We start from the raw sequence: 13,814 nt of genomic DNA, 5'->3' as shown, positions 1-13,814 counted from the left end.
TTACCCATATTTGTGGTATTGTGAACCATTTCTCCTTGACCCTTTCCTGGGTCCCAGTCAGCTTGGTTTTTCTCCCAAGATTCTTACTGGTTAGGCTCTCCAAAGCCACCAGTGACAGGAGACCTGTTTTGAAGAGGGAGAGAGAATTGAAGGCTAGGGGGGTTTGGTGTTGTTTCTTTACTGTGAAGGGACAGTGGTCCACACATTAATCTTAAGACTCAGAGTTTACTTTTGTTTTTCAGTATTTCAAGGTAGTTCAGTCTCTTCCACTCAAGAATTACGGCAGCTCTGGGCTGTGGGGCTAAGAGAGGTGGGGTTGAAGTCTTGCACACACCAGTCTGTGTTTGCACCATTGAAGGTGTTCGGTTTTCTTTGTGCGTCTCTAATGGAAAGTAGAAGATGAAGGTTTTGTTGCAGAGATAACTCTTGATCCATTTTTATTCCTGGTGGACATGTTTTGTGGCTGGTTCTCATTTTTCCACCTGGGAAGTTTCATAAGGTTCAGTGGTGTCCGTGATGCTTTGTAGTCGTGGTTACAGTAACATTTTTATAGCCCTGCAAGTTTATAGTGTGTTCTCATCCATATGACTTTATTTAATCTTGGCCACAGCTCTGTGAAGTAGGTGACTGATGTGAGGTATGGGGGATGCTCTATTGTACAGTTACCTTGAGCTCTTGAGCGACTTACGATCATATAGGTGATTAATTGATGTCAGAATCCGTCTTCACGTTCAGGATTTCATTCTTAAAATCCCATATGCTTGATGCCGTACCATTGAGCCTTAAGGTTTCTGTGTGAGTGAACCCTGGAGTAATTTTGGAGTAACTGGCAAGGAAGTGAAAATGCAGATTCCCAGGTCACCACACTCAGAGGGACTCTCTCTAAGGTCTAGTGTGGGGTCCGGGCACCTCATTTTATAAGTAAACGCCCTAGCTGATGTAATGCTGGTGCTTTGAGAAGCACTGCTCAAACTAAAGCGCCCGAGCGCTAAATACGCTTTGTTTACAACAAAGGAGTTACTATGTCAGAAGCATTTTGTAATCCCCGAAGTGCTATGCAAATGTTCATTGGTAATGAAACCTTCACAAAACGGAAGACACTCCTGTGGAATTACTTTCTGAGTGGCTGCTGTACTAGAGAAGCTCACTCCACCATTTTCCTCAGCCAACTGTTGTTAACCAAAACATTTTAAGTTTTAATTGCACAACACATAATATGCTATTTATTTGGAGTGCTTTTCTGTAGAAATTACCTAGTGCCTCCAATTTACAGTATGGGCTTATAGGAAGGCAGCAAGTCATGTCTGCATTCAGTAGGTGGAGAAATGGAACCAAGTGCCTTGATCGTGAGAGAGAGCTAGAGCTTGGAGGTAAGGTTCAATGCTAGATCACTGCTGTCTTTATTCAGTTTCAGAGTACAGATCAAGAATAGTTGCTTTTCTTTAGTAGAAAAGCTATATGTGCTTGGAAAGGAGCTTGGTTGTTATGCACCGAGTGAGATAATCCCATATGTGTCCATACACCTTTGCACATGATAGGTGTTACAGGCCTTTTCTTGGTAAGAGTGTGCTGACGGGACAGCCTCCCTCCAGTGGGCCCCGTCGGGGGAAGGCGGGGAGGAGTGCTGTGAGCGCAAGGAGCGAGAGCGCTCGGGGTGCCGGGGCCACTGCGTCTCCGAGTACCGCTGGGCACGGGTGGTGGTGGGGTGCCAGTGGGGGGCCCTCTCCCCTGTGAAGGAAAGGGGAGAACAGAAATGAAGACAGCGATGTTGAACCTTTTTACTTCCTGACATCAGGAGGATTATGTGTAGCTGTAGGTACTTCATCTGCCCTTGGAAAACAGAGCGGAAAGCTCTGGTCTTGGCCACATCACTTGTCGCCTAATGTAAATAACCCTTCCTGCATTTTCCCAGCCTGGCCGCTTGCTTTCTTGTCTTCCTTCCACGAACACTAATTGAGCATCTGTCCCGTGCCAGGTGCTCGGGTGTCTCTTCAGTAGCGTGTGAACAGTTTGGAAGTGCCTTCTAGGTAAAATTGTAGACTATAGATCAGGTACTTAATAAGCTTGTTTATTTCTCCAAGGATTTGAGTTCAGATACTTCAGTTTTTCAATTGATTTGAAACCAAACTAACAAGAACTGGGTTTAAATTTCTTGAACACACGAAGGCCGTCTGTGTGTACTTTGTTTAATCACATATTCCTTAAAGATAATAGGTGAAATTTCTCACAAGCCAGATTAACAGATCCAGCATTAAGTTCTGTCTGAATTGTCTCCAAAGTATGTCCCCCATCCAGGCCTTGAGCCTGTTTCCATTGCTGCTTGTCCGGCCCAGTCTGCGGCCGTCGCTCGCCGGGTCCGCTGGAGCGAGCAGCCCCATGGTCGGTCCCTCTGCTGCGCCTCCGCTCCCTACGGTCCTCCCTCGACAGCCAGCTCAGCCCTTCCAGAACGTAAAGCCCCACGTCGCTGCCCTGTGTAGTGTCCTTCACTGGCTTTCACTGCACTTCTGATGACTTATCCTCACCGTGGCCTGCAGTGTCCTCGTGAGCTGGGCTTTCCCAGCACCCAAGGCCCATCTAGTATTTTCCTCCCTTGCCCTTCATGTGAGTGTGTTACTGACCGTTGTCTTTGCCAGGTTGTAAGCTCCGGGAACGGTGCCAGACACATAGTAGGCTCACTTACTGCATTTCAGCTATTAAGGGGCTCCTGTGGGGGCTCTTCTCATAAAATAGTAATCACTCTTCATGATTCTTTACTTGTGTTTACATGTTTATAGCAAAACACGTCTACCTGGAAGCAAGGCACTTTGAGACTGGAGACATTTTGGGATGTGACCGTTGGAACTGCCATAGCTGAGCTTAGATACAGACTAGAATGGGGGGCCGGCCTTTCTCTGTAAAGGGCTAGAGAGAAAACACATGTTTTAGGATTTGGGTTTACGTGGTTTCTTGTGACAGCTACTTAACTCTGTCATCGGGGCAAGAAGGTGACCAGGGAGAATACTTAAGTGAATCTGTGTATGGCTGAGTTCCATTAAAACTTTTTATCGAAACCCTGAAATTTGAATTTCATATAATTTCCACATTAACACAAAATATTATTCTTTTGATTTCTTTCCCCATTCATTTAAAAGTATAAAAATAGGGGCACCTGGGTGGCTCAGTCAGTTAAGTTTCCATCTTTGGCTCAGGTCATCCCACATTGGGCTCTGTGCTGACAGCTCAGAGCCTGGAGCCTGCTTCAGATTCTGTGTCTTCCTGTCCCTTTTTGTCCACTCCTCCTTTGTGCTCTGTCTCTCTTTATCTCAAAAAATAAATAAGCATTAAAAAAATAAATAGAAGTATAAAAATACACTTGGCTCACAGGCCATACAGGAAAGGTAGCGGGCCGGATTGGGCCAGTCCCTGAGGTGGCGCGGCGGCCGCTTCCCCGAGTGAGAAGGTCCAGCTCATTGTTTACTGCAGAATTGAACTGGATCGTTTGAACAAGGCGGTGTTCTGTCTCAGCCGAAGAGCTGCTGGGTATGTTGTGTGAAAGGAGGTCAGGGAGGCGAAGCAGGGCGGAGCCTGAACGCAGCCGAGGCTGGAAAGAAAAGGCACAAAATCCCGCGAGAGATTTTTGCCTGTTTGCCCAGCTCGTGGTACTGACAGAACCCGCTGTAGGTCGTGGGCTTTGGCGCTCCCTAACACGCTGTTCCTGTCCTCCCAGGTACACAACGAAACATTTGAACGATGAGACTACCTCCAAGCAGATCAGATCCATGCTGCAGTAGCGGCCGCGGGCACCTGCTGCGGCGGAGACCGCGTCCCGCGGCGGCCGAGCGCAGTCTGTAGTGATTGCAGTTACGATCTCCTTGCTCCTGCTTCTCCTTTCTTTCCTCCGCTCCTCTTCCCTCTTTTTTAATCACGTTCTCGTTCTCAAGACTTCTTTTCTGTGCCAAAACCAGTAAAGTTCTACTCCGAAGGGACGCTGTCCTTTCGAACGGGCCATCTAAGGCAGCTAATTCCGCATCGCATTGGGGTCTCTACTGAGAAGAAAATTCTGTGACTTGAACTAAATATTTTTAAATGTGGATTTTTTTTGAAAACTAATATTTAATATTGCTTCTCCTGCATGGCAAAACTGCCTATTCTGCTATTTAAAAACCCTCAACGACTTTATTTTCTACTGCCGCTTTTTTTCCTGTGCAGCCAAAATGAAAATGTTTAAATTAACTGTGTTGTACAAATGGTACCCAACACAAACTTTTTTTAAATTAGTAAGACTTTTGTTTAAAGTTTTAAGTTTGCATTTTGACCTTTTTTGTAAGGATGTATGTTGTGTGTTTAACCTTTATTAACTAACGTTAAAAACTGTGATGTGTGCGTAGAATATTACGTATGCATGTTCATGTTTAAAGAATGGCTGTTGATGATAAAATAAAAATCAGCTTTCATTTTTCTAAGTGTGGCTTGGTTTACTGGTATTTTGTTTTTAGGCTTCGGAAGCCTTCCCCATGTGTATTTTAATGGAATGTGTGCACACGTAATTTCCCCTTCTTTTAGGGGAGGGCTGGTGTTTTTAATAGTCTTTTTCTTCATTTTTGTCTACATGTATAGTTTTAACTGCTTTTAAAATTTTGCTAAATGCAGTAAGATCAGGGATCTGATTTACTCTTGTATGGGTGGTAGTAATAGAAGGAAAACTACATTTGCTCGATCACAGTTCCCAGGGGTGAGAGGGGAGCACCAGGAGGCGAGAGGGGGGAAGGAGGAACAGCCCTCAACGCCGGGAGGAGAGGGAGTGTAAGAGGACTGGAAACCAAAGACCCTGGCTCCCTGGTGGCAGAAAACGAGGGAGCCAGAAAACCTTAATCATGGAATCTAAATGTGCTGATTGGGAGAAGCAGCTAACGGCGGTCTAATCCAGCTGGGCTGGTGGTTTGATGAGTGAGTATCTGAGCTCTGGTGCAACCGCAGTAAGTGGTCAACTGTGGAAGAGCATCCCCGAGGCTTCCCTTCAAGTCCTCCTGGCTTAACAGTGCCAGACCCTGAAGCCCACGGCACCATGGTGGCGGCCCTGCCGACCTTCCTGGCCTTCCTCTCGCAGACTCCCGGCCAAGCTCAGCTGCCTGTGGTTTAGATAACTGTATGTGGCGTCACACCTCCCCAACTCCAGCTGCTCCCTCAGCCTGCCGTGCCCTTTCTCCCTCCCGTCCATTGGATGAGCAGCAGCTTTTGGAACCTTCTTCCTGAAGCCTTCAGGATAACCTTAACCCCAGTCTTCTGAGAGTATTGAAATGGGTTAAATAGTGGCCCCACTGAAAGGTATATTGACCCAGAACCTGAAAATACTACCTTATTTGGCAAAAGGGTTATTTGCAGATAGAATTAATTTAAGGACCTGGCGACGAGACCATCCTGAATTCAAGTAGGCCCTAAATTGAATGACAAATCCTTATAAGAGAAAAGAAGGGGAAACAAATACAACGAAAGGTCATGTGCAGACGGAGGCGGATTGGAGCAGCGCATCCACAAGCCAGGGAAGCACGAATTGCTGGCATTCGCCAGAAGCTGGGAGTCCTGGGACAGACTCTCCCTCTAGAAGGATGGTGTCTCCAGAAGGACCTCGCCCTCTTTTCAGACTCCTGGTCTCCAGGACTGTGAGAGCACACTCTGGTGGTTTCAAAGCACTTGCTCTGTCGTACGTGGCCATGGCAGCCCTGGGCATCTAACGCGGGCGCCTCGTCAAGCACCTCTGCTACTTGACTGCGCTGTGGGTACCTTTTCTGACTCTATGAGAACCCAAGACGAGAGCCACGTCTGGTTTTCCCTAAGTGTCCCCAAGATTGTGCACAGCCCCCAGACTTGAGTAGAAGCCCAGTGAATGCCTGAATGGAGTGAATCCATACAAATAAGTCATGACGCCCCCAGACTGGACAAAGTGACCCTGCTGTGGCCCTTGCAGCCAGCACACTGCATGCTCTGCGTACTAGAGAATGAGTAGAAGAACCCCTAACTCTAGACAGAGCCAGCAAACTGGTCTGTGGGCCCATCTGCCCACCACCGAGTTTTGTACCAGCCTGTGAACTAAAAGTAGTTTTTATATTTTTAAAAGTTGAGAAAAACCAACAGGATATTCTGTAGCATGGGTGACATATATGAAATTCAAACTCCAGTGTCCATAAATAAAATTGTATTGGAACACAGCCTCACTCATTTGTTTATGTATTGTTTTTGGTTCCTTTCGCACCCCAACAGCAGAATGGACTTCTTGTGACAGAAGCCATATGGCCCTTGGAGGTGGCAATATTTACTACCCGGCCCTTCACAGGAGTTTGTCAACCCCTCCACCAGTGACAAGTAGGTTTGTTGGAGAGCCTGGTGTTCAGGAAGGGCAGGGCTGCAGTGTGACAAAAGGAGTATCCCTGCTGCCGTGGATTTAATTCCAGGTCTGCTCATTGCCACTCAGATGGTCCAAGAGAACAGATAGGCAACTTCCCACCTACCGAGTCTGGTCTCTTACTCGGAATGCCCGTCCTACAATGGAGGATTATGGGACTGGCCATGGGCGCCTCAAGAAAGACGGCTCTGCCCTGCACGCTGGAGCGAGGAGTGACCCTGCTCTGGGTAGGTAAATCTTAAATCACTCGAAGCCAGAGTGTTTTGCCCCGCCTCCTCTCCCCCTTCTTCCCAGTTACCTCTAAAACACTGCTGTGCTCAGTATCTCCACTCCTCCTGGACCAATACCCTTGCCTCTTCCTTCACGATATAAAGTATCCGGTGCATCCACTGCCCCATTTCTGAAGCCCTCAGTGTGGATGAACAGAACATTTCAGTTGGCTATTTTCCCCCTTACAGATGGGTTAAAAAGCACTCTGACTATTTTATGATTGCTCCAAATATTTTAGACTTGTCATAAAGATAATTAGCATTTGTGCTCAAGTCTAGGTCTTTTGCGTTAAAATGCCATTCTGGTTCCGTTTGGGAGTTGAGGGACTTCCTTTCCATATGTTCTTAGCAAATAATCCCTTATGGAGCATATTTTAAGTTCTGCAGAGTACAATGTGATCACAGAAGATGGACTGAAAAGATCTGGGCATTAAGAGGAAACCCAAGCCACATCACTTTGGAACTCTGCCTCCTCAGTAAAATGAGAGATTTGAGGCACAGTCCCTATAATGTTTGATTCCATGTCATATATGCTTGTCTGTATATACCATCTGCAGAAGCAGTAGTCTTACTGTTCCTTGAACACGGGGTCACTCCACTGTCCCAAGTCCTTTGAGATGGCAGGTCCCCCTGTGGGATTACGGATGGGCCAAGTCCTCTGTGTAGATGAAACCCTCCAGTGAAGCCTGTCTTGACTGCCGCTGTTCAAAATGACAAAGTCCCAGACCCTCCACACTACCCTTTCTCTATTTTTGTCTCCACTGCTTTTATCACGGAACATGTTCTAGCCTGGGGTTTCCATGGGAAGCAGAGCATGTGCAGGGGCTGTGTGCTGTCGGTAGTTAATGTTGGGAGGTGGTCCCAGCGAGCAGACTTAGTAGGCTGGGCAGATTGAAACAGGCCAGGAGGGAAAGCCAATACAAGGCTGGGTTCTCAAGCTGGGATTCTGTGCCCCTGACCTTCGGGGACTTTTAGAAAGCCCCTCAGTTCTGTCCTCTGGAGGCAGACAAGGGGAGTATTGATCCATCAGCACCCATCTTCTGTTGGTGAAGGGCCACAAAAACGGGAGGCCTGGCCCCTTCTTTATCCTTCTCCCCATTCCCTCAGACCTAGCTCCCAAAGTAGCACACGAGTTGTCGGTGACACCCGGGAAAGTCATGCTATTGATTAATGTGCTTGACCAATGTGGAGCCTGAGGACATGTTCAGCTCCAGGGAGGCCCTCGGTTCCCCCAACCAGTGTTGGCAGTCTCCTGCATAACACTCATCATGGCGGTAAGTAACGAAGCGATTGTGGAATTGTTTCTTAGGGCCCATGTCACACGCCAGATGGCCACATCTGTTCCTTGCACTGCTGTATTCCCAGTGTCTAGATGTGATCAATTACTAGATTGATTTCAATCACTATACAGTACAGTTGAAGAAACTAAGAGCTATGGGAAAGTTAAGGTAGATTAGGAGTCCTACAGTACGAGTTATGGTTTGCGATTTCACAGAGTGGGCAAGGGTAGGTCCCGTTGCGGAGATGACGTGAGCCACAGCTTGCGATTTCACAGAGTGGGCAAGGGGAGGTCCCGTTGCGGAGATGACGTGAGCCACAGCTTGCGATTTCACAGAGTGGGCAAGGGGAGGTCCCGTTGCGGAGATAACGTGAGCCACAGCTGAAGGAGGGAAGGCAGTTAGCAGTGTGGGTATCTGGGTAAAGGTGTTCCAGAAAGACGGAGCTGAGGGCAAGTGCAGCAGGAGAGTGAGGAGCAGAGGGAGTCAGAGAGAGAGGCGGTCAGAGGGGTCATAGGGGTCACATCACGTAAAGCCAGAGAGGCCACCAGAAAACGTTGGCTTTTTCTCTGAGTCATCAGAGGGCTCAGAGTGAGGAGTGACGTGAACTGATATACTCTATAAGGTTTAACTCTTACAGCCTTGCCAAGGATGGGTTGAGATGAGGCAAGACAAGCAGGGAGATGAGTGAAGCAGCCACAAGAGACAATTAGTTGAGGCAAGAAATAACGGCAGGTCGTTGCAGCGGGTGTGGTGAGAGGAACCAGCGTTGGTGTTTTGAGGGAGAGCTACAGGCATCCCCAGCAGGTTGGAGTCAGGAATGATCCTAGTTTGGGGCCTGAGCACCTGGAAAGGAAGTGGGAAAGAAGTGAGTTGAGCATATTTTGCAGGAGTGGGGAGGTGAGCTCAGTACACACTAGTATCTTTCATTCGTTGAGGGCTTCTGCCCTGAGATTCCAGCCCCCATTGGCCCAGTGTGTGTGCGGGAAGGGCGGGGGGGCGCGGTATTTCTCCAGAAGCGTTTGGCAGTGAGAGGCTGGGAGGTGAGAGAGGCATGGAGGGTGGACAGCAAAAAGGTTTGGGTAGGGGAAAGACGCCCATGTATGGGTTCTGGTCCCCCTTCTGCCTGTCCGTGACTTTATGACCCATTTTCCCTATTTCTAAGATCCCACCTCATACCTGGAGGAGCTACAAGGCAACACTGGCCTCCGGGCTGTGCCCTGTGTGCTTTGGGGAGGTCCCAAGAAAGCGGAGAGCTGCAGAGGGGTGGTCAAAGGCAGATGAGGCACCCTGCCATTGAGTGGCTTCTTCCAGTCCCCATGGCTACAAGGCAGCTCACCCCTCCCACCTCCTCTGCTGGCCGGCCACAGGCTAACAGCTCCACAGACTCTGACTTAACTGCTTGAAAGAGGATTTCAGACAAGGGCCATCCAGTGAGCACTGTTAGGATGGGCTCTCTAGAGGGTCCCTCGAAGGGAGCAAAATGATCTGGAGCCAATGTATGTGCACACGCTATTAAAGGGGTACAAACACATACAGTAATGGTTCACAACCCTCCCGGGAGCTTGAGCTTCCTGGGTGTGATCTGAAACTGGCCCCTGTAATCGGAAGGCAGGGAGAGAGCTGAGAAAGTGGCAGGCCACTCTAGGCTGGTAGGTGGCAGGTTTATTTTTTATTTTTATTTTTTTAATGTTTACTTATTTTGAGAGAGAGAGAGAGAAAAGGCACACACACAAATGAGGGAGGGGCAGAGAGAGAGAAGGAAAGAGAGAATTCCAAGCAGGGCTGGATCCCATGAACCATGAGATCATGACCTGAGCCAAAACCAAGAGTAGGAATCTTAACCAACAGAGCCACCGGCACCCCAAGCAGGGAGCAGTTTTAATAACAGCAAAGGGAACTTACTTACAAGGAGTGTCTTTGACAGCAGCAAGACAAATGGATTCCTGCACCTGCCTCCAAATCTTAAAAGTTTATAAAGAGGCCCTAACTGTGGTCAGTCACATACACAACATGTAGGTGTTTTCAACATCACATCACCATCTGAAGGCTGTGCCCTTGGAGCAGGAAAGGCAAGCAGGAGCCACCTTCCAAGGATGGGGGTGGGGAGAGGAGTCTTGGAGTGCCTGGTACAGCTCACAGATCAGTTGGTGGTCACATCTTTTTGGTGATGTTCTCCAACATGGAGCTGTTTTTACCCTTGCTTTACAGGAGAGGAAACAAGAGGGTAAGAAACTTGCCTAAGTTCATGCTCCTGATAGAACCAATGTTCAGTTCAAATCTATTGGTTTCAGAGCCCTTGCTGTCATGTTATGTTATTTTTCTCCATTTAGATGATAATGATAGAAACTTCGCTTTCTAAAACTAGTTTGATTTAATTAGTACATTGTTGTTTCAAATAACGATCACTTCTAAATTCAGGCAAAAATTACTTTTCAAGAAAAATTGTGTTTAAAATTAATGCATTATGGAACAACCTTTATTATTATGTCGGCCAACCCACAAGCGAAAATCTGTTAATTGCCACTGGATGTCCATTCCCTTCTCTGCAAAAGGAGGGATTCTTGCAAAGAGAGAAGATAGGCCCCGTATAATGAGGCTCAGAGAGGGGAGGATGCATGAGGAGGAAGAGGGAGATGGAAGGCAGATGGCAGATGGCGGGAGAAGTCAGTGCAGGGTGGTTAGACGAGGCACTGGGGCAGCTGCGGGAGGTAAGGACACGGGAGAGGAAAGCAGACTTTAACATAGACCATGTGTATGGATTCATTTAATGTCCCTTAAGACATGTGAGGAGACAACAAATCCCTTTTAAAATACTTGTCACTGTTCAACTCCTTATTAAAAATGCGGGGCTCTACCCCTAAGAGCAAGCTGCAAAAAGAGAGGCGTGGCTGGTTTGATGGACCAGTGGACTCAGGCAATGGAGAACGGGGCAGTACCCACCTCCTCGCTCTCCCCACAAGGAGGAGCTGCACCCGCTCTCAGCTCTCAGAAGACGGAAGATGCACAAACTGGCAGAAGGTTATTTCTGGAACTCCAGGGTTAGGGAAAGGCCTGCAAAGATCCCCTTGCTGAAAACCTCCTATCCTATTGTACAGAGAATGTCTAATGACATGCACACTATGTAATGCATTTTTTGAAATTATTTTTGAGAGCCAGAGAGCGAGCATGCAAGTGGGGGAGAGGCAGAGAGGGAGACCAAAGATCAGAAGTGGGCTCTGTGCTGACAGTAGAGAGCCTGACTCGGGACTCGAACCCACCAAGCACGATCATGATCTGAGCCAACGCCCGATGCTTAAGACCCCGGTGCATTTTTTTAATGCATTTTAAAAAAAAACTACTTTACAAAAATAATTTATCAAATTGGCCTGCAAGATGATTTGTATGAATGTTATGGGAAAAATACTGAAGGGATAAATAAATACCAAAAGGTCAATACTGCTTATCTCTGGGGAGTGGAGTTCTGGAGATTCCAATGTTCGTCATACATTTCTGAGATTTTTTTTTTTCTTTTTACGAGGGCCATTGTTTTGATTGTTAGGTGTTTTTTCAGTGGAAATGAACATATACAGTGACTGCCGGGACTGAGCAAAACCAGGCCTCCAGCATGGCCTTTGTTTTTGGCCTGGGGAGCTCCACCAGGTTAGAACAGAGCAGGTGCTCTCACACCTGCTGCTGATACGCGTCCTCAAGTTCTTGCCCTGCGCCTTTCCCAGGTCCTGCGCGCACACTGCACGCGCACGCACGATGCACACACGTGCAGGCACACGCATGCGCACTCCTTGACAGCGCCCAGACGCCTCCGCCATGTTGGATACTGAGAGTTTTACCAGAGATGCTTTGGCTGCCGCTCTGCAGCGATGCTGGCAGTGGCCTCGCAGCCTTCACAGTCAGACACAAGGTTACGGGAAGGGGCCGCAGACGACTCCCGCCCCAGCGAGCAGGCCGGAGTGGGACGTGCCCCCATCTCCTCCTTGCGGGAGGGGAAAGCAGGCGCAGGGACGGCGGCAGGCAGCGCACGTTTAGGAGAGATTGCTGAGCCCTTCCTTCATCTGAGGAAAGGTCCGGCCGCTTCCTCCGGATCGGAGAGACGATTATTAGCATAGCCGCCTCACATAGTAAGAGCCCACCGTTCCGAACACTTTTATGTACAACTTCTAAGTCTTCGCACCCGTCCGGAGCTAGGGATTCTTCTCCCCATTTTGAAGGGGGTGATGTTGGAGGAGGAGGCGGCACAGAGAGGGGAATACATTGCCCAGAGCTACACAGCAGTCCGTGGTGGGGCTGTGGATGGAGACAGGCTGTTCAGGATCCAGCTTCCACTGCCTATCATGGTGGGGCAGTGGATATGGCCCAGGCCCAGCTCAAGGTGAGACCCTAAACTAACAGGTGCCCCCCTCCACACCCCCCGGGTCTGGGTGACTGCTGGGTGGAGACCAGTCCTGAAAGGGATGGAAGAGAGTGTGAGCCAGTCCCGGTGGAGCCTCACAGTCCCCCGTGGCCCCAGCAGCCCCCTGGAGCCAGAAGGACAGGTCCCTGGGGGAGGCTGTGGCACCCTTCTGAGGCATTGGCCTAGAGGGCTACAGGGCCAGGATCGACCAGCATCTACAGCCCTGCGAGGGACCCATAGAGTCCCCTGTGGCACCGGGTCAGGATTCCGGATGAGTTGCTGGCCGGGCCCCTGCAGCGCCAGTCCATAGCTCTCCACCAGGCTCGGGGAGAGGGCTGCATCCTCTCTCTGCAGGGATTGAGAGGACTTCCGGTGGGGGAGAGAAGGTTGTTTCCTCCCATTTGATTAAAGCTGGCCGCTAAGATGCTCACCATCTGCAAGGAATCATCCGGAACGGACAGACAGGTCTCCTGGGTCCTGCATCCGTGGAGCTCACCCTGAGGGTTCCTGGGGCCAGTGCTCCCGCATCCGCCACCATAGCTGAGGTTTGGCAAAATCGGGGTCCCAGGTAGTGTACCCCCGACACCGCCTTTCCTGCCCCGGCTGGAGTCATTGGTTTCCAATACTGCCTGGTGGCTCCTGGCCTCTGCACTGCTGTGCTGCCCCCTGGCTTTTTGTCCATGAACTCCTGAACTGCGTGGGAGTCCATGAATTCCTGTTGCTGAACCCTGTTGTTGGTGTCACCACTGAAGGGCCTGTCCTGGGCTGACCATCCCTGACTGGGCCTGTTCTGGGCTGACTGTTGCTGGCGGTGAGATATCTTCGGCTCTGGAACATCCTGCGCTTGCAGACGAGCCAGGGTGCTGACCGAGTAGCAAACGAAAAGTCAAGACAGCCTACGTGCAAACACGAGACTGCCTCCAAGCAGAGGATTACTCGCTGATTCGGAGCAGGAACTTGGCAACAGGCCCCTGGGAACCGGAGCCGGGAGGATGGGTAGTTGAGACAATAAATAAGGAGCCCAGTTTGAATGCGCAGGGGATGCTGCATCAAGCTTCCTGTGTCTGTGTCTTTCTTACATGTCATTCCCTGGCTCTTTCTTAGTTGTCATTCCTTGGCCTCAGGGTTGTGGAAAGCAGCAAGTGGCGTCCAACGTGGGGCTCGACACAAAGACGTTTTTCTTCCTCACCAAAAAACACAGAGGGGAACGTTGCTCAAGGTAGGCAAGACCTCTGGAAAGTAATAACATAGAGGGGAACGTCGCTCAGAGTAAGCGAGACCTCTGGAACGTAGCTATTAGGGAACATAGAATTAGTTATCATGGGAAACTCCCCGTCTTGTGAAACAGAATATCGCCATTTGCTTCAGGAACTTTTACTTTCTACTGGGGTTAAAACTAAGGAACGTCCTCTCACTGAAATGTTTTCATATGTTCATAAACATTGCTATTGGTTTAGATTTCAAAGGGAGTCACATTTAGATGCCCGAGCTTAGAGGAA

General features: G+C 49.1%; 1 protein-coding gene across 12 annotated transcripts in view; it reads left to right on the top strand.

Annotated features, from left to right (window-relative positions):
* FAM49B (family with sequence similarity 49 member B) overlaps nt 1–4,442 on the top strand; it is a 104,811-nt gene extending 100,369 nt beyond the window's left edge. For all 12 annotated transcript variants that reach the window (XM_029924079.1, XM_029924086.1, XM_029924081.1 and 9 more), the window contains one exon: nt 3,707–4,442. In XM_029924079.1, the coding sequence (XP_029779939.1) occupies nt 3,707–3,770 (64 nt within the window). In that variant the 3' untranslated portion in view covers nt 3,771–4,442. The remainder of the gene's footprint in view (nt 1–3,706) is intronic.
* Nucleotides 4,443–13,814: the final 9,372 nt, after the last annotated feature.

This window comes from Suricata suricatta, chromosome 15, assembly GCF_006229205.1.
Source record: "Suricata suricatta isolate VVHF042 chromosome 15, meerkat_22Aug2017_6uvM2_HiC, whole genome shotgun sequence".
In the NCBI taxonomy this organism is placed as follows: Eukaryota; Metazoa; Chordata; class Mammalia; order Carnivora; family Herpestidae; genus Suricata; species Suricata suricatta.
The sequence above is the reverse complement of the archived record's forward strand: the minus strand, read 5'-3'. Positions and strand labels throughout refer to the sequence as shown.